This window comes from Chelonoidis abingdonii, chromosome 26 (assembly GCF_003597395.2).
Source record: "Chelonoidis abingdonii isolate Lonesome George chromosome 26, CheloAbing_2.0, whole genome shotgun sequence".
Classification (NCBI taxonomy): Eukaryota; Metazoa; Chordata; order Testudines; family Testudinidae; genus Chelonoidis; species Chelonoidis abingdonii.
In genome coordinates, this window is record NC_133794.1 from 8,289,455 (window position 1) to 8,316,709 (window position 27,255).

At 46.7% G+C, this 27,255-nt stretch overlaps 1 protein-coding gene across 1 annotated transcript; it reads left to right on the plus strand.

The window, feature by feature from the left end:
• The first annotated feature begins 805 nt into the window (after positions 1-805).
• Positions 806-27,255, plus strand: ACVR1B (activin A receptor type 1B). Its single transcript, XM_032785640.2, has 9 exons — positions 806-1,010; positions 14,979-15,218; positions 16,900-17,148; positions 19,060-19,290; positions 20,067-20,234; positions 21,181-21,337; positions 22,300-22,424; positions 23,453-23,583; positions 25,523-27,255. The coding sequence occupies exons 1-9, from the start codon at positions 899-901 to the stop codon at positions 25,646-25,648; spliced, it is 1,539 nt and encodes a 512-aa protein (XP_032641531.2). The 5' UTR covers positions 806-898; the 3' UTR covers positions 25,649-27,255.

Below are 27,255 nucleotides of genomic sequence, written 5' to 3' on the forward strand. Positions count from 1 at the left end.
GCCTGCATTTAGCATGTTCCCCTGCCAGGTTTGCTGCATGCTGGGGTCTGAAAATAGCCCTTCTGGCCAAGGGCGGGGGGATCCAGTATCACTGTGTCTGCAATGCAGTGTTGGGGGGGGGAATTTAGAGTATTACTGTGTCTGTAATGCATTGTAAATGGTTGTACCACAGTGGATCCTCCACTGTATTGCATACGGTGATATTGACTCCCTCCAAGGACATGGGATGTGCAGATTTGCCCCATTATGATTCGATACATCCCCATGTATTGCCCACGCTGTACTACAGCCTTCCCTACATGCACTGCATGTCGGTGCGCGCCCCTATCGCTCCTCTCCATCTCTTGTACACGACATAGTTCCTTCAGGTATATTTCTGAGTTAGTACGTAACACCATGTGCATTGCAAAACGCGGCACACTACTCCACGTGCACGTCACAGTGCACCATACACATGTCCTGGGGTGGTGCACACAACATGGCTACACAGTGCCCAGCAGGCATTCGCACACACACGGCCCCATATCCATTGGCACCCGAGTGCACATTCGTTCCACGTCATTTGCCTAAACCATGCCCCCATATTCGTTTGCACTAGCCACCGTGCACACCCTGGGCTCAAGGCATTACCCATGGACACTCGCACACTCGCACATGGCCTGCACGCCCGCTGCCCCCTACCCGCGCACACGGGGCGCGCGCCTTCTACCCTACGGGACATTGCTTGTTTACTGTCGCGGACAGCTGCTCTCCCAGCCCCGCCTTAAGGCCGCGGCCCCGCCCTCGGCCCCTCCCCTTTAAGGCCCGGCGGCCGGGCGGTGCTGTCGCTCGCGTCGCTCGCGGCTCGGGTGCCTCGCTGCTGGCCGGCCCGGACGGGAGCGAGGCTGCGGCGGTTGCTATGGCAGTCGGCTCGCGCTGCCGGCCCCTTTCCGCGCTCGCCGCTGCGGCGGCTGCGCTCGCGCTTGCTCCTGCTGCTGCTGCTGCTGCTGGGCGGGCCCGGGGAGCCCGGGGTGAGTGCGGGGGGCCGGGCCGGGGGGCCTGTGGGGGTGCAGCCATTGACGTGATCTTCCCGGGGGGCAGTGGCTGCGGTGGGTGTGGGCGCTCATTGTATTTGAGGGGGGGCTTGGGCTGGGGGGCTGTGAAGTGGGGGAGGTCTCCAGGGGATTGGGGGTGCCTGGGGGGATGGGGAGCATGGGGTGGGAGGGAGCGCCTGGGGTCTGTGTGTCTGGGGGGCGGGGTGCATTGGGGGGAGCGCCTGGGGTTCTGGGGGGGCGGGTCCATTGGGTGGGGGGAGCGCCTGGGTCTGGGGGGCGGGTGATTGGTGGGGGGAGCGTCCTTGGGGTCGTGGTCTGGGGGGGCGGGGTGCATTGGGTGGGGGGAGCGCCTGGGGTCTGTGGTGTCTGGGGGGCGGGGTGCATTGGGGGGAGCGCCTGGGGTCTGGGGGGCGGGGGTGCATTGGGTGGGGGGGAGCGCCTGGGGTCTGGGGGGCGGGGTTTGAATTTGGGTGGGGGGGAGCTGCTCTGGGTGTGAGGCCTGGGCGGGGTGCTGGGGAGGGCGTTCGGCATTGGGTGGGGGGAGCGCTGGGAGTCTGTGGCTGTCTGGGGGAGCGGTGGTGCATTGGGTCTTGGGGATGGGAGCGCCTGGTGGTGTCTGTGGTGTCTGCGAGGGCGAGGAGGTTGCATTGGTGGGGGGGAGCGCCTGCGTCTGTTGGTGTCTGGGGGCGGGCGGGGTGCATTGGGTGGGGGGAGCGCCTTGGTGGTCTGTCGGTGTTACTGGGGGTCATTGCTTGGGTGGCTTGGGGGCGGGAATGAGGTTGTGGTGGCGCGGGGTTGGGGCGATGGGATTCGGTGGGGGCGGAGCCTGTCATTGTGCTGGGGGGGGGATGGGCGGGGGGAGCCCTGGGTCTGTTGTCTGAGGGAGGGTTGGAGCGAGCATGGGGTGGGGAGCGCTTGGGGTCTGTGGTTTTGGGGGAGCGGGTGCATTTGGGGGGACGCGCCTGGGGTCTGTGGGGTTGGGGGGGCGGGGTGCAGTTGGGGGGAGGTCCACTGGGGTCTGTGTGGCTTGGGGGCGGTGGGGAGATTGGGGGGAGCGCCTGGGGTCTGTTGCTTCTGAGAGCGTGGGGAGCATGGGGTGGGGGAGCGGCCTGGGGTCTTGTGGGTGTCTGGGGGGGCGGGGTGCATTTGGGTGGGGGGAGCGCCTGGGGTCTGTGGTGGTCTGGGAGGGCGGGGGTGCATTGGGTGGTGGGGGAGCGCTGGGTCGTGGTTGTCTGGGGGGGCGGGGTGCATTGGGTTGGAAGGTGTTTTGGGTTGTTGTCTGAGGGGTGGAGCATTGGGTGGGGGGTGCTTGGGGTGTGGTGTGTCTGGGGTGGGGAGCATTGGGGGGAGCTCTGGGGTCTGTGGTGTTCTGGGGGGGCAGGGTGGATGGGTGGGGGGTGCTTGGGGTCTGTGGTGTCTGGGCAGGGTGGATTTGGGGTCTTGTGTTGCCTGTGGTTTTCTTCGGCAGGGGCTGAGGTGTATCATGTTGGACTATTTTTGCAGGTCATACTACATTATGTCCCGAGCTGTAATCAATGTGCATGCCTGATAAAATCACATATGATACATGCAGGCACCGTACGTAAAGATTTGAAGTATTATGGATGGGGAAATTGGCAATTTCTCCCTATATTATAAGTAATGGGAAGGAAATGAAAATAAAGTGAGGTACCTTGATTGGGGTCTGTGGTGTCTGGGGGGGGCAGGGTGGATTGGGGTCTGTGTTGCCTTGTGGGGGTGGGGGGTGGCAGAGAGGATTGCATGGGAGAGCCTGGGATCTGTTGCCTTGGGGGGGCAGGGAGGACTGGGGGAGCGCCTGGGGTCTGTGTTGCCTTGGAGGGGGTGCCTGGGGTCTGTGTCGCATTGGGGGGAGCGCCTGGGGTTTGTGTTGCCTGGGTTGGGGCAGGGGGATTGGGTTGGGGGTGCTTGGGGTCTGTGTTACCTGGAGGGCTGGGGAGCATTGGGGGGAGCACCTGGGGTTTGTGTTGCCTGGGGGAGGGGAGGGAGGATTTTATGGGACTGTCTAGGGTCTGTTGCCTTGGGGGGGCATGTCTGTGGGAGGAAGGGATTGGGGACCTTGGCTTAACTTTCATAAGTGAGACATGGGGATGGGACAGAGAGGCTGGGCTGATACCGTATTTAGTGGAGGGAGGCTAATTCTCATGGAGGTTAAGGAGGTACAGGGCTCGGAGTAGAGTCTGGAACCCACTCTATGGGAGGCTGGCAGGAGACTGATGGGCTGTGGGGACTGAGGGTACTTTGCAAGGGGGAATTTGAGGAGCTACATGGCCTAGGTAGGTGATAGGGGAATTGAATTTGTCACAGGGTTTGTGTGTGTCTTGGGGGACTTTCCATGAAGGTGTAGGTTCTCCTTTTTGTGGTGGGGAGGTTTGGAATGCTCCTTTTGTGTCTTTGGAAGCATAGAAGGGAAATGAAGACTTGTAGGACTCTACCATGGGAGATTTGGAAGGCTATCTTCACTAAGGGTGTGGAAAAATGCTTCACCATAGGGATCACTCCCTTTAGAGAATAGGGGAATTTGGGGAACTGTGCAGGGGATGAGTTCTCTTGTCCTCAGTTGACAGATATTTGTGGGTAGGAGACTCCTTCTACCTCATAATGGTGGCTAGTGGTGTCTCAAAATTCTCTTGTCTTTGATCTATGGAATTTCCAGGGCTTGTATTGCCTTGGTTTATAGGGTCTGTTTGGTTTCAGAGTGGTAGCCGTGTTAGTCTGTATGAGGAAAAACGAGGTGTCCTTGTGGCACCTTAGAGACTGACAAATTTATTTGGGCATAAGCTTTCATGGGCTACAACTCACTTCATCAGATGCATGGAGTGGAAAATACAGGAGCAGGTATAAATACATGAAAAGATGCGAGTTGCCTTACCAAGTGTCTTTTCATGTATTTATACCTGGGTCTGCTTGACGACCCACCAGGATTGACACTTGAATAGAGAGGGGGGTGCTGGTATCTGGAAGTACCACTGTTACTCTAGAGTCTGTGCAGAATGTGTGGGGTAATCTGATTATTATGCAAATTTAGATGCACAGCATCTTTACTTTTTTAGGAATTAAAATCAGAGGTTTTAATATTATTTCCCTTGAATTATATTTTAAAATGGCTCCTTTCCAAAGCCTCACACTCCTGGGAACCAGCTCCCAGTAATTGTGGGAGGAATGATACCTTTGTAGAGGAGGCCAGAAGCTTCCAAACCACTTTCAGTACTGCAACATTTGTAGATGTCCACTATGGGGCTGGAGGAAATATATTCTCAGTTGTTGTTTCTGTGCGATTTTATCAGGTGTTATTTCTTTTAACCCGTGGGGATCCTTTTACTTAAGGCCAAGTGCTGCTGCTTTGATTTAAAAAATAAACAAACTGAAACCTGTGCTAGTGAAAGTCATCAGCTTGTTTAGGCTGAAGACTGATGCCTTCCTTCTATTTATTGACGGAGTTAGTATAGTACTAGCTTTCCTGGCAATCTGCCTCAGCCCTGGCTGCCTCTAAGCTCGGGGCAGAGGATAGCTGCTTCTTCATGGCCTATTCAGTTCTTGGCCTCTGGAAAATTGCCCACAAGAATGTTAATAGGGATAGCTGCTTGTGTACAGTAATTTGAATAGGTGTCCAATGAGAATTAAGACCCACAGCTCATTTTGCCTATATGAGATTGTAAAACTTTTTGGGTCTTTACTGGCTCAGATGTGTTGCTAACCTGTGAAGCAGCAGATAATGTATTTGACATTTCTGATTAAATTGCTGTTAATACAGATGCACTTGAGTAGAGGATAGGTATATGATTTTTTTTAAAACTCAGAATGACCTATAGCTGTAGAAATTTGCATCAGCCACCCTCTTTGAAATCCATCAAAGGTCTTCATCTTGCATCTTCCATAAAGTTTGTGCATATAAAAATAAACAGGAAATGGATAATTGACTTCCTGTGTTTTGTGGAAATTAACCTGATTATCTGTAGTTTTGATATTGTACTTTGTATAGCTGGCTATCTTTTTGTGTTTTCATTCACGCTATGCGTGAAAGGTGTTAGTGCAGTATGGTCTTGTGGACAGGGAAGAAGGTGTGAGTAGGTCCTGGTGTTTGTGGAAGGATAGTTATGTGAACAAGCAACTAATTCTGTAGAACAGCACAAAAAGATTATAGGAGACAGTCTTTCTACACTCCCTGCCATTTCTTATTCCACACAGAATCTAAGGCAGTTGGCTGCTTAAGAAGCCATTATGTAAACCTGATGTGCCTTAACAAACAAGGTCTCAGAAGCTTTCTTATTGCACCCTATATTTGTTTTACTTGAGAATCTAACAGCTTCTGGTTTCATTGTGCATTGTAAAAAGATCCTAGTTCACACAGCATTTTGAAGATGTAAAGTGCTATATGCATTAGTAAATAAGACTTACAAAAACACCCTCCTCCTCCCTTCCTGGTTATCTCTAGTATAATGTTATGTGGGATTTTTTGTTTGCTTCTTTTGAATAAAGCACTAAAATGTTCTGCAGTCAACAGTCTTGCACAGGTAGATCCTGTGACTAACATCTGCTTAAAATATACATTTACCCAATTAAATCAGACTAGCTCTGAATGGTACATAATTCATTTTAGAACTCTTCAAGATAGATTTTTTTTTTAACTGGGAATTAAAAACTGTCCAACAGGCATTCATGAACTCTTTTAAACCACTTGGCCAGACGACTCACTTTTTTTTTTCCTCTGGCTACACAATCTGTTGCCAGCAGTGGATGCACCGGAAACCACTGTTGCGAAAGGGGTAAAGTGAAACGTCAGTTCTGAAATAGCAAACAAAGTTCACAGGGTGTCAGCTAGTGGGAATGGTTTCTCTCCATGTGTCCACGGAGTAATTATCCAAGTGGAACAAGTGAATTAAGTTCTCTTTTGTTTGTGCATTCCAGTGGAGTAAGCTGTGATGAGGGAATTTCTGTGATTGAAACCCCCACTAACAGTAAATATTGTAAGTCAGGTCATGGAGTGTGGGTAGATGTGCAGTGGTGGGATGGCTCTTAGGTCCTATTTGTTTCAGCAATAACGTTTCTATTTAGATACATGCTTGTTGCCTAAGCCTCTGGGCCTGCTTACAGTGATAAACAATATTTTTAGTATATCACATCAATAACTGTCAGAGTTTGGGCCCTAAGAACTGTCAGTGACTGATGAACATCTTTGCTTTGCTATAGAATTGACTTTTAGAAGAAGCTTTCTTAATACTGAAGCATGGATTTGGGCTTCATTAAACTTATTGTTCTCCATAACAAATTTTAAAAATTTAAAATTAGTTAAGGCTAGAGTGGGGGTGTGAGAACACAGATCCAGCATTCGTTTTCTGACTTGAAGAACAGCAGTCACAGAGACATCAGGCCTTATTTTAATTAACGTTCAGTGTATTCAAGTAACAATGCATTTTAAAGAAGTGAATTGAAATAAGTCAGTCCACTCAGAGGCTGTCACTTTGTAATAGAGGTTGGTACTGCACAGTGACAACAGCTCACTGTAATAGAAAGTGCATGCCAACTGCATTTTCCCCCTGTATCTTTTCCATTCAGTAGCATTGCTTTAATATCCAATTCAGCCTTTGTCAGAATACTGTAGCCAGCTTCTGGAGTCATACGCACCCAATTTTTCTGTTGTCCCTTTTTATTTCTAACTTCATTGATTCTAGTGTAATTTCTAGTTTCTACAAAATTTTAATATGATCTAGAAAATGATTTAAGCGTTAATTAGTGGTAACAAAGTAAAATGTAAAATATTAATAGCAGTTGGAAAGCAGATTTAAGAAACAATTGCAAGGCACAAGAGACATTTGCAGATGAGATTTGGAAGTAGATGGAAAGTTGATGAGGCACCAAGATGTAGGAAGTCTGTTTCAAATGGTGGCATCAACGGAAGAGAAGGCTCTTGCACCAGTCCTGTCATGATTGTGTGGTAGAACAGAGGGATGCACTTGCTGGAAGAGTAAAGAAACAAGGCCTGTGAAGGAGGCTGGAATGGGTACATGGGTTATTTGTTTCAGAGTTGAGTTCTAATTTGGAACAAGTGAGGTGGCTTTGAGAATCGACAGTGGTGTGCTACTGTTTCTTAGGGCTTGGCTACACTGGAGAGTTGCAGCGCTGGTGAAGGGGTTACAGCACTGCAAGTCACTCTGTGTACACACTTACAAAGCCCAGCCAGCGCTGCAACTCCCTGGCTGCAGCACTGGCTGTACACCTGGTCTGATTGGGGTTTAGCGATTCCAGCGCTGGTGATGCAGTGCTGCTCATCAGGTGTGGACACCAACAGCACTGTTATTGGCCTCCAGGGTATTAAGAGGTATCCCAGAATTCCTATCCACAACAAACCGGAAGAATGGCTGAACGACGAGCTCTAAAAAACAAACACAGCTGCTCTTTGCTCCAGCGAGCGAGCGAGCCGAGGCAGGGGAAGTGCTTTGGAATGTTCACAGCTGTTTGTTTGAGGGGAGAGGGGAGTCCGTGTTAAGCAGCTGCTTCGATGGTCTGAAGGCTATTTAGGAGTGTATAATTTGCATTTAGTGAATAAGAGAGGGGGGGGGAAGGGTCAAAACTTTTAAAATGATTGAAGGTAGCTGTTGTGTATCTTCCAGTCCTTAGAACTTGCAAGGCAGGGAGCTGAGAACAGCTGCTAGTGTTTGCTTGAGGAGAGAAACAGCACGGCGGCTGGGAAGGGAGTCCGTCGGAGAAGCTGCTTATCTGGTCTGTAGCCTTTTTGCATTTAAGAGTGATTGATTGAGAGAGGGGTGGGGGAAATGGCCAGAATTTGCAAGGCAGGGAGCTGTCAGTGTCTGCTCCAAAAATCCACTCTCTCTGTCTCCCCCACGCTCCCTGTCACACTCCACCCCACCCCCCTCTTTTGAAAAGCACATTGCAGCCACTTGAATGCTGGGATAGCTGCCCACAATGCACCACTCCCAACAGCGCTGCAAATGCTGCAAAGGTGGCCACACTGCAGTGCCGGTAGCTGTCAGTGTGGCCACACTGCATCACTGTTCCTACACAGCTGTACAACCACAGCTGTAACTCCCAGCACTGCACATTTCCAAGTGTAGCCAAGCCCTTAGTATGAGAGAGAGTGTGAGCAGCAGCATTCTGTACCTACCAGACTCTAGAACTTGGACTTGGTAATGCCGGCTGCTGTGGGCACAGAGAGTTGCAGAGGTCATGATGAAAGTAGTGGGATGTATCAGGAACTAGCATAGATATGAGCTTGATTTTTTTTAAACTGATTTTCTGTACTCTTAAATTTAAAACAACAAAAAGTCTTCTGCCTAGTTGTTGTTTAACTTTAACAAGGTCTGGCCAACTTGATGACAGTGACCAAAATTTTATCTGGCATAATTGTCTCTTATTGATTTGAACACTGGATTTTAGCAATCTATTAGATAAATCTTGAGTATCCCTTGCCTTATGTTTTGAGAATGAAACCTACATTGTGTCCTTGAACAGCCACTAGCTTTGCAGCCACTGTCATTCTGCCCCGTGCATGACACAATTTATGCATGGGACTGGCAGATAGGAACAATGGATTCTGTTCTTAGTCCTGTAGTGGACTCACGGTCTGACCTTGGGCAAGTCATTTACAGGTGACACACTGATTTTTGTGTCCCATTTTTTGTTTCATTGTAGTGTATAGTGAAGGCCTGAAAGGCACTTATTTCTTTTCCGATGTGCGTGCGTGCATGCATGCGTGCGTGCATGCATACATGCCTCTTAATCATAAAATATAAAGAAGCAACAGAGGGAGCAAATTGTTGTTTTCTTTGCAGGTCAACTTTAGCCTCTGTGTGTGTGTGTGCTGGTGTGGGTGGGCCTGCATACCTCATACAGATACTTGAGGCTTAATTCTTTTAGTAGGCATTCTAGAGTAGATATGGTTCCAGTGGTTGCTAGTGTGTTAGCTTTTGTGTTACATAGATTGCTCGGAGAAGGGTTAAATGACATCCTTATTAAAAGGCTGCGAGAGCCTTGTCTACACTAGCCCACTAATAAGAGTCGAGTAATCCTGCCAATACCAGAGATGACACTACTGCTGCCCATAAAATCACAGAAATGTAGGACTCAGAGGGACCTTAGCAGGTCATCTAGTTCAGTTCCTTCACTGCAGTAGGACTAAGCATTATGTAGACCATCCCTGCCAGTTGTTTGTCCTGTTCTTGAAAACCTTCAGTGATTGAAATTTACAACCTCCCTAGGTACTTTATTCCAGTGCTAAACTACCCTTACAGTCAAGTTTTTCCTAATGTCTGACCTAAATCTGCCTTGCTGCAATTTAAGCCCATTACTACTTGTCCTGTCTTCAGTGGATAAGAACAACTTACCACCCTCCTTTTTATAACAACCTTTTCAGCACTTGAAGACTGTTGTTGTGTCCCCCCTTCCTCTTCTCTAGACTAAACAAGCCCAATTTTTTCACTTTTTCCTTGGTAGGTCATGTTTTCTAGACCTTTAATCATTGTTCTTGCTCTCCTTTGGACTTTCTCCAGTTTGTCCACATCTTTCCTGAAGTGTGGTGCCCAGAACTGGACACAGTACTCCAGTTGAGGCCTTATCAGTGCTGAGTAGAGTGGAAGAATTCTTGTCTTGCTTACAACTTCCTGCTGATACATCCCAGAATGATGTTTGCTTTTTTTGCAACAGTATTACATTGTTGACTCACATTTAGTTTCTGATCTCTTTAACCCTCAGATTCTTTTCTGCGGTATTCCTTCCTAGGCAGTCATTTCCCATTTTGTGTTTGTGCAACTGATTATTCCTTTCTAAGTGTAGTATTTTGCATTTGACCTTGTTGAATTTCATCCTGTTTTGTCAAGATCATTTTGAATTCTAATCCTGTCTGAAGTGCTTGCAGCCTTTCCCAGCCTGGTATCATCTGCCATCTTTCTATCTCAAAAGTGGTGGTATTTCTGCCTAGATCTTTCAGTCCTCCTGAGAACATGAGCTGTTGCTCAGAGTCCATCAGTTCCAGCAGTGCTGGTATAGCTCTTGATTAAAATTCCTTTCATAAACCAAGCAATAAAAAGGGAGGATTCCTTAACTTTCTTCTAGATCCTCCTATTGCAGTGTTGATTGACTGCCTGTGTGCAATTTAAAAAAAAAAAAATTAGAAATGGAACTGGAGGAGCTCTCCCACTCCTCCAATTGATGTCATGACCACCAGCATTCAGTTTTGGATTAAATCACAGTGACAGTTCACTTCAGCATAAATACAGATCTGATCTATCTATTAGAGTGAGAACAAAGCTTTCATTCTGAGGTTCTGCAGCTTAATGTTACACTAGTTTAAACAGCTTCTTTAGGGTTGGGTTTGTCTTTGAGCAGAATGTCAAAAAGACAGTGTACTGAACAGATATAACAGAATCCACTGCCAAGGTCTATAGCACCTTTCATGCAAACTCATCCCTAGGCACTTTAGTGGAACTGAAGATACCAATTGTGTGAACTGTTTTGTTTTCTTTTGTCCAATTTTGTTTAGCCCGGTCAATTCTTCTACTTAAGTAGATTATATATTTTGTTCAAAAAGAGCCTTTTCTTCAGAAAAAGATAGCTATTAGTGTGAAAATTTCTTTTATTCAGTCATTTCTCCTTTTGACTTGCCCAAACATCCCCAGCTGCTCTCAGAATCTTGCTTTGAAAGGAGCTTGTGATCAGCTTTCAAATACCTGTTGTGTTTTGAACACTATCCTAGGTGAAAGAATTGTAGTTTTTCTTTTAGAAATACTGGATTTTGCTCCTGGTTTTATTGATGTAAGAAGAACTATCCCTTCTGGTTAATCAGAACTTGAAATGCTAGAACTGCACGAGTTGCCTTGTAATTCTGTTTGTGCTGGCATCTCTTAATTCCCCTATTTCCCTCCAGGCATCAGTGCAGAGAGGCTCTGGAAAACAGCATCGGAGCCATTATTGCTGCAGCTCCTACAGTTGGCCAATATGGGGCACTTGCAGAAGAACGACGTTCTAGCTGGCCATTTTGCTCTAAGGATAGCTGCATGCATCTATATATGCAAGTACTGGACTTCTTCATAAAAGAGAAGAAGGGACACATTCAGACGTTTAGGAAGAGAAAGTAGTATAATGTTAGGAACAGGGGGTAGGAATTGGACTTCAGATTCTATTCCCAGTTCTGGCACTGATTTGCTGTGTGGTCTGGGGCAGTTTGCTTCCATTTACTTTTCTGTAGAATGGAGTTAAAGGTCACGTGCTGCATAGGAATCGTGAAGTGGAATGTTTGCAAAGTTTGAGGTCCTCTAATGAAAGGTGCAATAGAAGTGTATACATTTGTTCACTGAGAAATAACTTCCCTTACTCTCATACTGCTTTTATGCTAAAGGTTCCCAGATGTAAACACAAGAATCCCTTCATGTCACATGCCACTAAGATGCACAGCAATCTCTGGTGAGGAGGCTTGCAGCCAAGCTGGACGATCAGCACACAACAACACGTGGACAAATCTTGGCCAGTGTCATTAGGTCACACCTTTTTACTTCTAAAATGTGAAATGTCACAGGATCGCTAATTTCCAGACAGAATGGAGAGGACCTATTTAAAAAATTCCCTCTGCAGTTGGAAACACAAACATCGCAGCCTTGTAGAGCCAGGGAACAAAACTAACTAGAAATAGAGTAAACCTAATGGTTTTAGTTTCATGTCCAAGCTGAGTTAAATGTAATAGAGAGACAGCATGACTGGCAAAAAATGTGTTTAAATTCTCTGTTCACTGGTAATCCATGATGTATTGGTAACATAGTGAAGGAAGCATTTCCCAAAGATTATATTTAATTGTCCTTTTAATGATACCTGAAGGATGGAATGTGCCCCTTCTGCTTTCTCTTCTCTACAATGTTGTTTTTGTAGCAACCCAGTGATAACAAACCTTGGTCTGCATGAGTGTGGTCCTCAGAAGTGATTCACTTGGAGTGAGACAGCATTCTAATGAGCGGTGGAAGATGAAGATCGGGAACTCAAGTTGTTTTGTCAAGCCAAACCTTAGCGATTGTTTTGCCTTTTTTAATAATAAAAGCAGGTCCCCTTTCAGCAGCATCTTATAGAAACGGTGCCTCTTGCCCATCTCAGAATAGTCCAATCTAAGTCTTCAGTTTCTCTTTCCCAGCCCCAAAATAGAAATGAGGCCTGTGGGTGTCTATCTGTGCTAGACCCAGAACAGATATGCTAAGGGTATGGCTACACTCGGAACTTCAAAGCGCTGCTGCGGGAGCGCTTTGAAGTGTGTGTGGTCGCAGCACCAGTGCTGGGAGCAAGCTCCCAGTGCTGCACGCACTCCACATCCTCATGGGGTTTAGCTTGCAGTGCTGGGAGCTGCGCTGTGGCACTGTTTACCCTGGCGCTTTCAGCGCTGTATATTGCAGCGCTCAGGAGGGTGTCTTTTTTACACCCCTGAGCGAGAAAGTTGCAGCACTGTAAAGCGCCAGTGTAGCCAAGCCCTAAGTTATGTTTGCCACTTATGAAGTGCTCTTGGGAAGAAAAGTCACTTTTCTCATCTGTTTTTAGTATTTAACTGGTCTTCAATCTCTTGTCCTATTTTACATTGTATAGTTCTCGGTTCACACAAAATCTGTATCCAGTTTAATTTATCTAAATTGCTACAGCTGCCTCTGAGGTGGAATATGACAGCTGTTTAATAGCTCACACAACAGTTTGAAAGAGAAAGTTAAGTGTCCTCTTGACACTTCAGGGAAAATAGAGGGACTTCTAATGTAATTATCCAAATTAGGATTTAGCCAGGATGCTGTCTTAATGTGTCATGATTATCATGACCACAAGTGATCAGGACCTGTTTTGCATTCTTGTCCACTACATTGGCGCTTTGGGTTCAGTGCTGATTCAGAAGGAGGAGATCCTTCTTGCAGCACCCTGGATTTTCGTAGGTCAGTATTTGGATAGAAGACATCAATCTTGACCTACTTGGCTTGTTAAATCTGTTCGTCCCCTGAGATTGTATAACCGAAGGCAATGAGTTCCAGTCACACCTCAGGAAGGTGACTGACATTGGAGTGTGCAAAGTGTAGTCCAGTGTGGTGACTTTTTTCTTTCTCATCCACAATATCTGTAAAGTGGGGGATGAAATCAACAGCAAATTCCTCCAAGTCTGTTTGAGTGGAGGACAGTTAACTGTTGCTCTCATTTATATGCTTTAAATGTTACTTTAAACTTTCTGCCTTAAAAACCATCTCTGGAGCGGGTCTATACATCTTTCTGCATCCCTCCAGGAAGATGGGATCTGATGAATGCCGAAGAAAGTAGTACATGATATTAAACAGTTCCACCTTTCTTCCTAACGTGGTTAAAATCTTTGTTTCGTAGCATGCATTGGCTAGGGATTTGGCTGCAGATTTTCAGGCAGCTTGAGAGAGAAATGATGACAGCTGGGAGGCTGAGATGTGAAAATCTGTCTTTGGAGTTTGTTTGGGTAAAGAGTGAAGGGGATCTTTATCGATCGCAAGAAGCCAGAAATGTATTTAACCCAAGATAGTCTGTCAAATCAGAAAGCAGCTAGTGAAGAATTGACTGGCTCAGGAGAACATTAATGGGATGCAGAGCTTTTTGCCTCTTATCACCGATCTGAACCCAATCTTAGTTAGGAAAACCACATGTTAAGTCACTGAACAGTTCTGTTCTGTGAAATAAGATGGTGAGTCTCAGTCTGATCGGTAGTGGATGGATGTCCATGTTTCAGTTGGGATGCTAGTTTGTAATCTCAGTGAAGGCTCAAGAACTAAGGGCACTGAACTCCTTCTCAACCCTAATGTGGCTCTCCTCCACCCCCGGGTCAGGTTTGGAACAGATTGGTGGAGAAGTATGCCTTGGTGCAGAACCTGTTCTAAGGATTGACAGGTCTTGAGACTCCAGCACTGTCTTTAATGAATAATAAATTCAATTAGAAAAACTATTTCTGAACCTTGACTCATGAATGGGGAATGGCTTAATAATTAGATGCTACCAGAAAAACAGACCCAAAATTTTTCAGTCTCTTCCCCCCCCGCCCCCCTTCTTAGCAACTAAGACAGAGGCCCAGCCATTATGAATATATTTATCAAGAAATAGAATTGGCAGGATAGTTGCCCCCTAAGACCCTCATCTTTCATATTTTATGCACCATTTATAATTTTTTACCTTTTTAAGTGCCTCATTGGGGGTGGGGGCTGGTCTGGCCTAATTCACATTGGCAGACTCCAGCATTGTTCAGTGGCAACTGTCTTCTGTAGCTGAATGCATGTTATCTATTGCAGGGGTGACCAACCTGTGGCTCCTTGTATAGGCACCGACTCCGGGACTGGAGCTAGAGGCGCCAACTTTCCAGTGTGCCAGGGGGTGCTCACTGCTCAACCCTTGGCTCTGCCACGGGCCCTGCCCCCTCCCCTGAGCCTGCTGTGCCCTCATTCTACCCCCGCTGCCCCAGAGCCTCCTATATGCCATGAAACAGCTGATCAGGAGGGGTGGGGGGTGCTGATCTGTGGGGCTGCCAGTGGGTGGGTGGCGCTGGGACTGAGGAGTGGGGGAGCTGACATGGGGCTGCTGACTTATTACTGTGGCTCTTTGGCAATGTACAATGGTAAATTCTGGCTCCTTCTCAGGCTCGGGTTGGCCACCCCTGATCTCTGTTGCATGGCCTGAAAGTTGATCAGATTATCATGGGTGGCTCTTTGTGTTATGGAAATAGAGGGGGATGGGGAATCTATAATCCCCACTGCCTTCCAAAAAACCTAAAACAACCCTCTGTTCCCTAGCTCCTTGAAACATTCAGCAAATGTTATTGGTCCCTTTTAGAGCCAGTTCTGTCTCAGCAAAACCTTAGAATGATTAGTGTCTGACCCCAACAGTAGATGAGTTTCCCTGCTCAAAGCTCTGGTCAGTTTCAAGGAGGTTTCTGTGTCCTGATTTCTGCAGCTTTGATCTGTTCATGCTCCAACTGCAATCAAGCAAACTCAACGTGCAAAACAGATGGGGCTTGCATGGTCTCCATCTCCAATCTGGATGGAGTTGAGCACCACATCCGGACCTGCATCCCTAAAGCAGAGCTGATTCCTGCTGGAAAACCCTTCTACTGCCTGAGTTCAGAAGATCTGCGTAACACACATTGCTGCTACTCTGATTATTGCAACGAAATTGACCTAAGGGTACCCAGTGGTGAGTAAAGAAATCCTCTGTCATCGCCTTCTTGAAGATGGGGTACTGTCTAATAGAGCAGGGAGCCAGGACTCCTGAATCCTGTTCCCAGTTCTGCCACTAGCTTGCTTTTGTAAACATAGGCAATTCCTTCACATCTGCAAAAAGAGAATAGTGGTGGTCTCCCTCCCAGAGGGTGGTGAAGCAGTTTAAGATCCTCTGATGATAAGCAAATATTATCACATTGCACCATTCAGTTTGTAGGGTGAGAAGAAGCCTCTAAATTGGATTTTCTCTGATCTCTCCTTTGGTTCACCCACCTTCAAATGTTTTTGATGTGAACAAGACAGCATATGTCTCTGACCTGATCAGCAGTGCGTTCCCCCTCTTCCCCTCCCCCCTCAAGGTCCTTTGAAAAAGTTAAGTTCTTTCTGCTTGCTGCCACCCAGTCCTGGATGTCCTGTCTCTGCATAGCGCTCTAAGCCCAGGACGGCCTGAGGTTGAGGCACAGACCCTGGGACTAGTCTAAGATCCCCCTTGTGGCATTGAGTGGTGTTGCAGTCTGCGCTTTAAGCAATAGAATTGCCTCCTGTGGGGCTGAAACACCTCTTTCAGTCATGAGTGTGGTTTTACACTTCAGAGTAAAATGAGGGAGATGCTTGAACTGAGTGAGTGCAATAGAAATAGACCTGCCCTGGAATGAGTGCTGGAAGATATCTGATGTGTCAGAGTTCAAGGCCAGAAGGGACCACTGCATTGTCTAATCTGACCTCCTGTAATGCTCAGCAACCCATTCAGTCAGAGTTCTTGTGTCAGAGAAGGCAGATGCTGCTCATCTCCCCCATTCTGGGCAGTTTCTCTGGGTTCTCATGAACTGCAGAATGGTACCATCATCCATCAAGATAGGAGGGGAATTCTGTTTTTTCTGTTTAGCTCAAACCCTTCACCAGTTGTTGGTTTTTAAAGACTCATTAGCTGTTACGTGCGGGGAATAATTCCTTCCTCCTTCACTATAATTTTTATTAAGAAAGTTGGCTTTGATGGTAGCCAACTTAATGCTTTAGCTGTAGTGCTGAGTGAAGGCAATGACCAATGTATTTTGAGGGGAAGGTGGGAAGGAGTGCTCTGTAGTGAACTTAAGTGATCATCTGGCTGATTAGGCAGTAGTGACTGTGTTGGGAGGAAGCAGAAAGCTAGGTTAATCCAAGACGGAGCCTCCTGGGCGAGAATAAAAGGGAAGTTGAGGTGCACAGGGCCCTCCATACACAAAGCTGCCATTCCTCATATAAGTGAGGTGTATTTTGTGCTTAGATGGAAGATGCACTGCAGACTGGTCTTCTGAAATTGTTTGGTTACAGTTTTTTGTTCCAGTATAGTCTCACTTCATGACCTAAAATACACTAAAATAAACCCTAAACTGGGTGCTCAAGTGGGGTCATCAACTGCTTTTTGCAGTTTCAGTAAAAGTGATGACCTTCCTCATCTGTTGTTCCTACCCAACCTGTTTACTTCTGCTTTGCAATAGCTAGTGGATTAATGGTGCTGCTTGGAGTATCCTTTACAAAGTCCTGAGACAGAGTTAAAGTAGTTTGAGCTCTAAGAAAAGGAGTTAGGGACTCTTGCCTACAGAGTTTCGAGTGTGTGTGTGTATATCAGAATCAGGTTGTGCTTAAAATGTTGTTTTTCTCTCCTCCCACTAAAGGTCACGTGAAAGAGAATGAATCTCAGTCTAGCTGGGGCCCTGTGGAGTTAGTAGCAGTGATTGCAGGGCCTGTCTTCCTTTTGTTTGTCGTCATGATTGTAGTGGTTTTCGTCTTTCATCACCACCAACGAGTTTATCACAATCGTCAGCGGTTGGACATGGAAGATCCCTCTTGTGAAATGTGTCTGTCCAAGGATAAGACTCTGCAGGATCTAGTTTATGATTTCTCCACTTCTGGCTCTGGCTCAGGTACTAAGCTGCTTTTGTTTTTTGGAAATAATAAATGACATGTAATTGTAATGGAATCCGGTATTTTGAAGTGCTCATCACCAGGGTATATATGTTCTAATATTAGACCATTGGCTATCCTTCCTTATGTACGGTCTTGAGTTGTAATGGGTCACTGGTGTGTGTTCTTAATCCAAGTGTACATTAGACAGTGAAGCCAGTGGCCCAGTATCAGCACGTGGATACTTTGGCGATGGGAATTGTAGAATGCCTAAGAGATACGGCACTCTATCATAATTGAGTCATTTGGCATTTATCTAAAGTCATCTGTGTGGATTTCAGTATATAAAAGCTAGATTCTACCCAGGAAACACTTCCATCTACCTGTTAATGCAACATCAGATTTAGCTGTCCCTGCTTTCTGTTGTGAACTGGTGATACCTTACCTTGACTCAGGATACAGTACATCTGGTTCATGTGAGTGGTGTTTGGTTCTGTAACCAATTTTGAATTTTAACAAACTTCACTGCACATCTACAGGTTACCAGCTTTCAAATGATACTATCTTCATCAAAGTGGGTGGAGAAATGGCAGAGTCTCTTTATAGAAATTGCATCAGAGTTAGGAAACTAGTATATAGATTTTACGTTTATATAGCACCCTTCAACCCAAAGAATCCCCAAGAAATGTGTAAATGAACTACCCACAAGGTTCACTTCCTGGGCACTTACGTGAATCCTCTCTGGGGTGGAATTGTGTGCTGTTAAACCACACAACACTGTACGACAGGTTGGGACAAGAAATGAATTGTATATTCCATCAGCATTCTGCCTCCACAGATTACCCCTGCAATGTAACTTACCCAGGTAGGCATTTGGCCAGGACATAAGCATTAATGTCCTCTCTCATGTGCAAAGTGTGCTTATGGGATCTTTAATGACCAGAGCTAGTCAGGACTCTAACTTTTTGTGTCTTGCCTGAAAGACTGCACCTACAGCAGTGTAATAGCCCCTTAACAAATGCTGTGGTGTTGCTTATTTTAGTGCTCTCTCTCCACATCTTACATATAGGCTCCCTATGTTCCTTAGAGAACTCTGCTCAGCTTACAAGATCTGATGGGATCACAGCACAAGGTGGTATGCCAGGTCTTGGCCCAAAGTGATTTGGAACAGCTAAGAAATTGCAGGACTCTTGTGGTGTAAATCCACTGAGACTTTTTAGGTCTGTATAAGTGTGTATTGACTTGTTGGTTTTCTTGTAGAGAGAAAGATAGCCATCTGATTTTGCTGATTTGCCACTGCTGATGAAAGACCTTACGTGTTGGTCCTGTTGTAGCAGGTTTAGGGTAACTTTGTTTAGAAATTATATTTTATTTCCTTTTGACAAAGGTGATTCAACATGCATCTGGTTGCTCGGATAGTGTACCAATGAGCACAGCAGAAGAACCTGTATAGAATAGTACTTCGGCTCCAGTCGGAATAACTGGTTACAGAACATGGGGCAGGATTGTTCTCCAGAATCTTTGTCAACAGAATTTTGTTGATCTGAATAAAAACTGAGCTCACAGAAGTGTTTCGAAGTGATCAGTGACTTACAGTGACAGTGAATGATTGGCAATGGGGAGAGAACAATAACTGTCTGATTCATATGTTGGAAGAAAGGCCAAGGATGAGAATGATCTTTTCCAATCACTATTCCCAAATCAGTGAGGGAGGGACATGAAATTTTCTAGTTGTGAAAACTTGTACTTGTAGGCCAAAACGCTTCCTTCCCTGGCAGAATGAATTATGGTTCTTAGGTACCACAGAGGTGAATCTTGGGTTTTTATTTGGACTGCTAAATACGATCAAATCAAACCCAGACAACCCTAAACCTTGCAGCATCTCTTGAGTGTCCCTCATCTGAATTCTTCTTTCAATCTTTTGCCCACAGGTTTGCCACTCTTTGTCCAGCGAACTGTGGCTCGAACGATTGTCCTGCAGGAGATCATTGGAAAAGGCCGCTTTGGGGAGGTGTGGCGTGGCAGGTGGCGTGGAGGTGATGTGGCTGTGAAAATCTTCTCTTCACGGGAAGAGCGCTCCTGGTTTAGGGAAGCAGAAATATACCAGACTGTCATGTTGCGACATGAGAACATCTTGGGGTTTATTGCTGCCGATAACAAAGGTAAAAATGCTGTCTCAGCCTTCAGAGCCAAAGCACTAATGGCCATAGGTTCCTCAGAGTTCCATGTTCTAGTATAGGATTTACCTTTTTTAATGAAATAGTTAAAGAAAGCCCTCAATATATTTGTAAAGTGTTACGATCATTTCCCCAAATTATAAAAATAGCTGGCTATCGTTAAAAACTATTAAAGCTGTCAGTGTGACATAATTTGTTACAAAGGAAGCTTGCATAATAGTTGAATGCATGAGAGTATTCAGGAGACTTCACGTTTTAATGTAAGCTAAATTATTTATTAAAACATTCTTAACATGGTCAGTTCTGCTCTTCACTTTTTTCCAGTTAATAGAAGTATTTGCTAGATCAAAATAATTCTAATAATTTAATGTAGTTAAAACAGGGTTAGAGAACAGTCTGACCTGTGCACTGAAATGCTTAGCAGCACTTCCTTTGTCCCTGAGTATGGGCTTAATCCACAGAACTCACCTTCTTGCTGAGAAGTATCTGTAAAATTGCTGCTGTCACTAGCAGAAACATTGCGTCATTCATAGTAGAAGCTATTGAAGCAGTGACAGGTAATGTGAAAAGCTGCTTGGGAAATGTACTAAATATATATAGCACTAAGGTGCCAGAAGTAATCATTACACTTTGCCTTGCAGTTCTTCCTGGGTCTGCTCAGACTTGCTGTCGACCTAATCTGGCAGCTCTTCCTATGTTTGGTCAAAATGCATCGTAAGTGCTGATGTTATGCTGCTCTCTCCCCTTTTCTCTTGCTGCAGATAACGGGACTTGGACTCAGCTGTGGCTTGTCTCTGATTACCATGAGCATGGCTCTCTATTTGATTATCTCAACAGATACACAGTGACCATTGAGGGAATGATTAAACTGGCCTTGTCTGCTGCCAGTGGCTTGGCACACCTACATATGGAGATTGTGGGGACCCAGGGTAAGAGGGTGCCAGCAAAGTATCCTAAACATGAACTAGACAGTCTTTGGAGAGACTAAAGCAGGAAAGGTGAAGACAGAAATATGGGGCTTGTGTGATGCACAGGGTGCCTTACACTGAGAGAGAGATGGAAGTTAATCATAAAATGAAAGGGGAAAAGTCCCTTAAGGATCTGGGGACTGAATCTAGGCCAGTTTGGTCTTGACCAAAAGTCATTGAAACGAGTTAGTCTTGGTCCAGCTCGTGTTAGACAGGTGTCCACGTCTCACGCGCGCGCCCACGCATTTAACTGCACTGGTTGGGATGGGGAGCACAGAAGAGGTTTGCATAGGCAATGGCAGAGCAAAACAGATTGTAAACTCTTCAGAGCAGAGATTCTGTCTGTGTGGATGAGAGACCTGGTGCAGTGGATCTGCTGCAGTTTAAATAGTACTTGGAGGGTAAATGGAAGCTCTTTAGTGTGTTTTAGCACCTTTCACTGCTACAGAGCTTAATTTATATAAGAGACTGGAAGAAGAATAGGGCTGCAGATCCTACTGTGCATAGAGATGTTAAGATTCAAATTCACTCTGGATTTGACAGCCTCAGTCCCTCCATTTTCTGTGTTCTGCTCAACTGCACTGATCAGATACATTAAGGCCTGGTCTACACTGTCAGGGGTGGGGTGGGGTGGAAATCAATCTAAGATACGTCAACTTCAGCTACGCTATTCTCATAGCTAAAGTTGCGTATCTTAGATTGACTGACTTTGCGTCCTCACGGCACGGGATTGATGGCTGCCGCTCCTCTGTCGACTCCACTTCTGCCTCTCGCCCTGGTGGAGTTCCGGAGTCGACGGGGAGCATGTTCAGGGATCGATCACTACCCACCAATCCGGTGGGCAGTGTAGACCTACCCTAAGGTGAGAGAGGAAAATCTGCTATTGAGACTTATTTTACTCCATCAGGAAAACCAGGGATTGCACACAGGGACTTGAAATCCAAGAACATCCTTGTGAAGAAGAACGGCATGTGTGCCATTGCTGACCTGGGTCTGGCTGTCCGGCATGATTCTGTTACCGATACCATTGATATTGCACCAAATCAAAGGGTTGGAACCAAACGGTAGGGAGAGGGCTCAGCTGTATTCCTAGTCAAGGTTCAGTGCTATCAGAATGAGGGTATAGAACAGCAGTTCTCAAGCCACATGTGGTGTGCTTAAAAAATGAATTTTTACTGCTGTGGTCTGAAAAGGGATAGGGCTAGCTGAAAGGGAGACAGCATCTGGCAGCCTGCTGGAGTGCTCCTGGCAGCAGGGGGCTGGTGAGTGCTGCAGGGGCGCAGGGTGTGGGAGAATGGGTCGCTGGGCAGGTTTGCAGGGAGGGGAGGCACTGGGAACTAGGGGTTTGTGGGGGTGCTGCAGCATCCCCAGGTTTTAGGCTGTGGAGTGGAGACTCTGGTCCCCGCTGCCTAGCTCTGCTCTGTGGAAGGGTCTCTGAGCAGGGGGTGCTGGATATAAGGGACTGTGATTCTCAAGCTGCAGCCCACAGTGATAAATAGGTTGAGAACCACTGGTATAGAAAAGGTGTGAGCCTCACTGGGGATTGGTAGAGTTTCTGTCTTAGGCATTGGCAGGGTTTCCAGAATATCGAAGGAGAATATATTTAGTGGTTTTTTATTTATAAATAAATAATCTAGGTTTGAGGTACTTGAGCAGTCATAGCCTACTGCCTCTTCCGTCTGCTTATGCCCTTCCATCCTCCCTCACCTCCATCCCAGCCTTAGGGGTCACTGCTATCCCTGCCTCAGTGCACCTCTGACCATTCCTGTCTCCCTGTTTCACCACTCTTTCTTTTGGGGTTTGTGTTGTGGATTATTGTTCTATTTGCTCTCTTAACACAGTGCCTGCTTCTGTCTGCATCAGTGGCCTTAGTTTTATTTTCATTGTCTAACTTCTGTGCAGCATCCAAGCACTGTGTCCGGTAACAGATGTTATATACAATAAACATGGAGAATTCATCACTGATAGTCTTCTAGAGAGTCCCTCTGACAAGGAAATTACATTGTTTGTTTTTTCTTTGCTGCAGATACATGGCACCTGAGGTCTTGGATGAAACCATTAACATGAAGCATTTTGATTCATTTAAATGTGCTGATATCTATGCCCTTGGCCTGGTCTATTGGGAGATTGCTCGTAGGTGCGGTTCAGGAGGTAATATGCTTTCAGCTTTTTCTCCCCACTGCTATCTCCCCCTGCCCAAAAAACCCCCCAAAAAAACCACCTCACTACCCTTGTCTTTGACTTAACTGAGGCTCGAAGTTAGAGAATAACTTGTCCTCCAGGCAGTCGTGGAGATTGCATTTACCCCTGTATCCTGGGACTATTGCAATGTCCCCCAAGAGTATGGCCACCAAGATGGTGGTAGTGTGGGGAAGACTCAAGACTGCTCATAGACAGGGCCGGCGCTTCCATTAGGAGACCCTAGGCAGTCGCCTAGGGTGCCAGGATTAGAGGGGTGGCATTTTGTGCGCTCCCCACGGGAGCTTCCAGTTCCGCTCCTGTCACGCCGCTGAAGGACCTTCTGCTGACGTGCCGCAGAAAACCGGCAGGCAATTGAGCAGCTCTATGACTGCCGCTGTCGCCTGCGGCATTTCGGCAGAGGGTCCCTTTTCGGCAGCGCGATGGGAGCCTAACTGGAAGCTCCCGTGTGCCCCCTGGGGAGCGCACAAAATGCTGCCCCCTGAATTCTGCCTAGGGCGCCAGAAACCCTGGCAGCGCCCCTGCTCATAGACCAGGCATGTGAGAGGTGATGAGTAGCTGTACTCTTGGTGGCACACCTATTTCTTTAGCCAAACCTTAGAGCAGGAAGTGGTGTTGCTGATTCAGTACGTAGGTTGCTTCCCTATGAATCAGTGACACTGAACCAGTGTCCTAGCATATAGTAGTGGATGGGGGCAGGGATGGGCATCCTGTTGTTGTAAGTGCCGTCTTTCGTATCCACTAAGTCCTGAGCACTTGTGGTCAGTACACGTATCTTGGCCCTTTTCCCAGGAGAGGGGAGGCGGCTAACCCCAGTGGCCTAACCTAATCCCAGTTTGATTACTTGCATTCTGCTTCCCTGAATTGCTGACTCTTCCCTTTTGTAAGTCATGTCATCCAGGCCAGGGGTATTGTGGCTCTGGGGAAAGTGGTAGTGATTTCCGTTCTCTATGAATGACATTTTTCCTTCCCATGCTTAGGTATCCATGAAGAATATCAACTCCCATACTATGACCTTGTGCCCTCTGACCCCTCCATTGAGGAGATGCGGAAGGTTGTGTGTGATCAGAAGCTGCGCCCCAACATCCCTAACTGGTGGCAGAGTTATGAGGTAGAATCTGTCATCTTCCTTTGAGTCTAAAGGAAATGCATTATCCACTGAATAGGTGAAGTTTAGATTCAGGCCTGGACTGAGTTCCAAATTCAGTAAGCATGGAGGCTGGATTTCCCTACTCCAGCCAGGAGTGACTGGTCCCTCCAGGGTGGGTTTGGGGTCCATGGACAGAATCAGTGTAGGGAAGTCTGGTGGGAAAGTGAATGTGGAGACTTGAGGATCCCATCTGAGGCTAGAGAGTAGGTGGTCACTCCTGCACTCTACTCGGTGGAGAAGGCCAGAGGTGTGTTCCCAGCACTTGGATAGCAGGTCTGTTTCGAGTCCATTGTGTTCCATCCATGTTGCATATGATGGAAATTGGATGAGTGGTTAATAATAGTGAGTGAATTTTGTCACCCTGTAATTGTTCTTGGGCTCTTAATGTAACTGCTCTTCCTCTTAATGCTTGGCTTTTTGAGAGCACTATACAAATGTTAAGTAATGCTCAGAACAACCTCGCTGTCACCATTACGCAGATGGGGTGAAACAGTTGAGTCTCACTGCAGTTGCTAATGGTCCATGTCCTTACAACAACTAGCAGTAATGCATTCCCATGTTGCTGGAATGGCTAAGAATCAGATGGCCCATGAAGAGACTCTGTAGAAGGGACATCCCTCCCGGTGAAGGGGAGCTTGCATTCTGCTGCCCATGCTGTGCCTATTCTGGGGATAAGCAAAGGGCTTCAGTCTTGGCACAGTTGTGCCAGCCCCTTCCACAAGCACTGGATTCACTTTAAAGTGTTGATTCTCTGTGTTAGCAGAAGAGACTGAACTCTCTGAGGCCAGGTCTACACTGCGACTTTAAATCGGTTTAATGGCCGATACACCGATTTAACGCTGTATCCGTTCACATGACGTCGTCGTTAATATCAAGTTAAACGGCTCCTTAAATCGATTTCGGAACTCCTCCCAAACGAGAGGAGTAGCGCTAAATTCGCTATTGATACTCGGATTAGGGTCATGTGGACGGAAATCGACGTTATTGGCCTCCGGGCGATCCCGAGTGCAGCACTGACCGCTCTGGACAGCAATCTGAACTCGGATGCAGCGGGCAGGTAAACAGGAAAAGCCCTGCCAACCTTTGAATTACATTTCCTGCTTGCCAGCGTGGAGCTCTGATCAGCACGGCTGGCGATGCAGTTTGAAATCGAAAAGACTCCAGCATAGACCGTACGGGAGATACTAGGTCTGATCGCTGTATGGGGAGACAAATCTGTTGTATCCAGCTCCGTTACAGAACACGAAATGCCAAGCGTTTGAATAAAAAAACTCCAGGATACACAGCGCTGTGTGACAAGCGTAACGCGGAAGCCAGAGACTCAAATGGACGCTCATGAAGGAGGAGGGGGTCTGAGGACTCCAGCTATCCCACAGTCCACAGCAGTCTCTGAAAATTATTTGCATTCTTGGCTGAGCTCCCATTGTCTGTAGGTTCAAACACAGTGTCTGGCATGGTTCAGGAACAGCTCCTCAGTTTATTTCCCCCACCACCACGTGAAAAAAAAAAAAGGGAAAGATTGCTGTGCTATGGCGTTTGCTCAATGCACTCCGCGAAAAAGGCGCCAAAGGGTTGTCTGCTGCCTTCACAAAGGGAGGGTGAGGCTGTACCCAGCACCACCCGGGCAGTGTTCTGCCCATCAGGCCTGTGCTCTCAACACGGGAAGTGGAGAACTATGGAAGCTGAGGAACAGCTACCCACAGTGCACCGCTCCTGAAATCGATGGTAGCTTTGGACCATGGACGCAAACAATCGATTTCGGGATCCCACTGTGGATGCGCTAAACCGATTTTATTAGATCTGTTTTGTAATATCGGTTTAAGCTAATTCGAAATAATCGTGCAGTGTAGACGTACCCTGAGAGGGAAAGGGCTGACGTTTCTCTCTGTTTCCTGGCCAGGCTTTACGAGTGATGGGCAAGATGATGCGCGAGTGCTGGTATGCCAATGGTGCAGCTCGGCTAACGGCCCTTCGCATTAAGAAAACACTCTCGCAGCTCAGCATCCAGGAAGATGTGAAGATCTAGCCCACAAGTTGCAGCATGAGGAAGCTGCCCAAAAGCTGCCATGATAGTTGACGAGATTGAGGCCTACCTCGTGTTTCTACCCAACCTACTGCTACTGACCAGACCGTGTGACCTATGGGCTGCTAGCTAGGGAGGACAGAGCCTATTAAAAGAAATGTTCTTTTCCTGGTTTGGGTATGAAACAAACAGAACCCTTTTATAACCACCTCCTGACAGCGTGGAGACTTGAGAGGGATTTGTGTGGATGGATCTCGCCATGACCATCACTTTTGTTTCTTTGATGGAAATCCCTGTGTAGTCCAGTGAATATGGCATGTTCATTGGGAAGCATTCAGGGCCTGGGAGTGGGGAGGGACAGGGACGGTGGTATTGCCATACCTGCAGGCTTTCCAGGGTCTGGCACAGACACACAGAAGAGGCATTGGCTTCATGAAACCATTTCTCCTTCTTTTGAGCTTGAAAAATTCAAAAAGCCAGACTGGCTGTGTGTGTGGTGTGTGTGTGCGTGCAAGTGTGTGCATGTGCAAAGCCATGTGTGCCCTGTGCCTGCTTAGTCCCCCTTAGATGTGCGGAGTATCTGCTTGTAGGTTCGCACATTCCTGTTTGTGTTTTTCTGTGCATGTGCAAGTCTAAAGTGCTGGTGCCTTGCCTGTCCAGTAGTGAGCATTATCTAGCTTGAACAGGCTACTTACAGCCAGATCTTCTTTCTCCTAGAGCAGGGCTCTATCCTGCCAGTTGTACACCAGCTGCAGGAACTTTCTGTCAAGTTGCCTCACTGCCATCCCTCTCCTTTTTAAAGCAGGGTACTGATTTTTGTCCCTGAAATTTTAAGCTTTTGTTTTGAGAACCCTGGTTTGTAATGTGTGGTAGCATGGAAGGATTGCCTTGCCAGAGGAGTCATCCGCGGGAGGGGTGCAAAGGAGACAAGAGCGTGTCTGAGAGATTGGAGCTGGCGCTACCCCTGGGTGGAGGGGACCAGGCCACAGGGACATGCAGGATATCAGCCTCTTAGGAGCATAACCCATGGATCTCTCAAAGGGTTTTGGCAGGAGCACTCTAGAACTTGGAGCCAAGCATAAGGTCTGACCTGTGAAGATCTCTGTGCCCACGAAAACAGTTGTGCACAGCACCTCTCAAGGAACACTCGGCACACTGCAGGATCTGACCATTGGTGACTAGGATTGGAAATACGTGTCCATCTTTTAAATATACATATATAAATATCTCCTATTCTGGAAGCAGCTGTGTATAACTCTTTGGGTTGGGTAGGGAGGGGGTAACTGCATGAATCTTATTTTAATTGAATAACCAATCAGGGTGAAGTAGAATTGATTTGAATGTTGCCTAGTGAGTGTTAGAAATAGCCCAGGGCTGAGTCCTGTGTCTGAACTGAATGCAGCATTAAAGACAACATTAGAAGGCTGGGTTGTATGATGGTTAGGGTATTATCTGTGCTATGTGACTCTGAAGCCATAACTTTTAACTGGAGTGCATTTGATTATTTTTTATTTGATTGGGAGGGTCTGGATTTTAACTTTTTTTAATATTCTTAATTTTTATAAGAGAAGAGAAACAATCTATAATTACCTCTCAACCTCTTTGTTTGT

Bases quoted from the DNA above. Each gene is read 5' to 3' on its own strand.
- ACVR1B (XM_032785640.2), top strand. From the start codon at position 899: ATGGCAGTCGGCTCGCGCTGCCGGCCCCTTTCCGCGCTCGCCGCTGCG. The intron at 20,235-21,180 runs GTAAGAGGGTGC...TTACTCCATCAG, and splicing joins GGAGATTGTGGGGACCCAGG to GAAAACCAGGGATTGCACAC. The intron at 22,425-23,452 runs GTAATATGCTTT...TCCCATGCTTAG, and splicing joins TCGTAGGTGCGGTTCAGGAG to GTATCCATGAAGAATATCAA.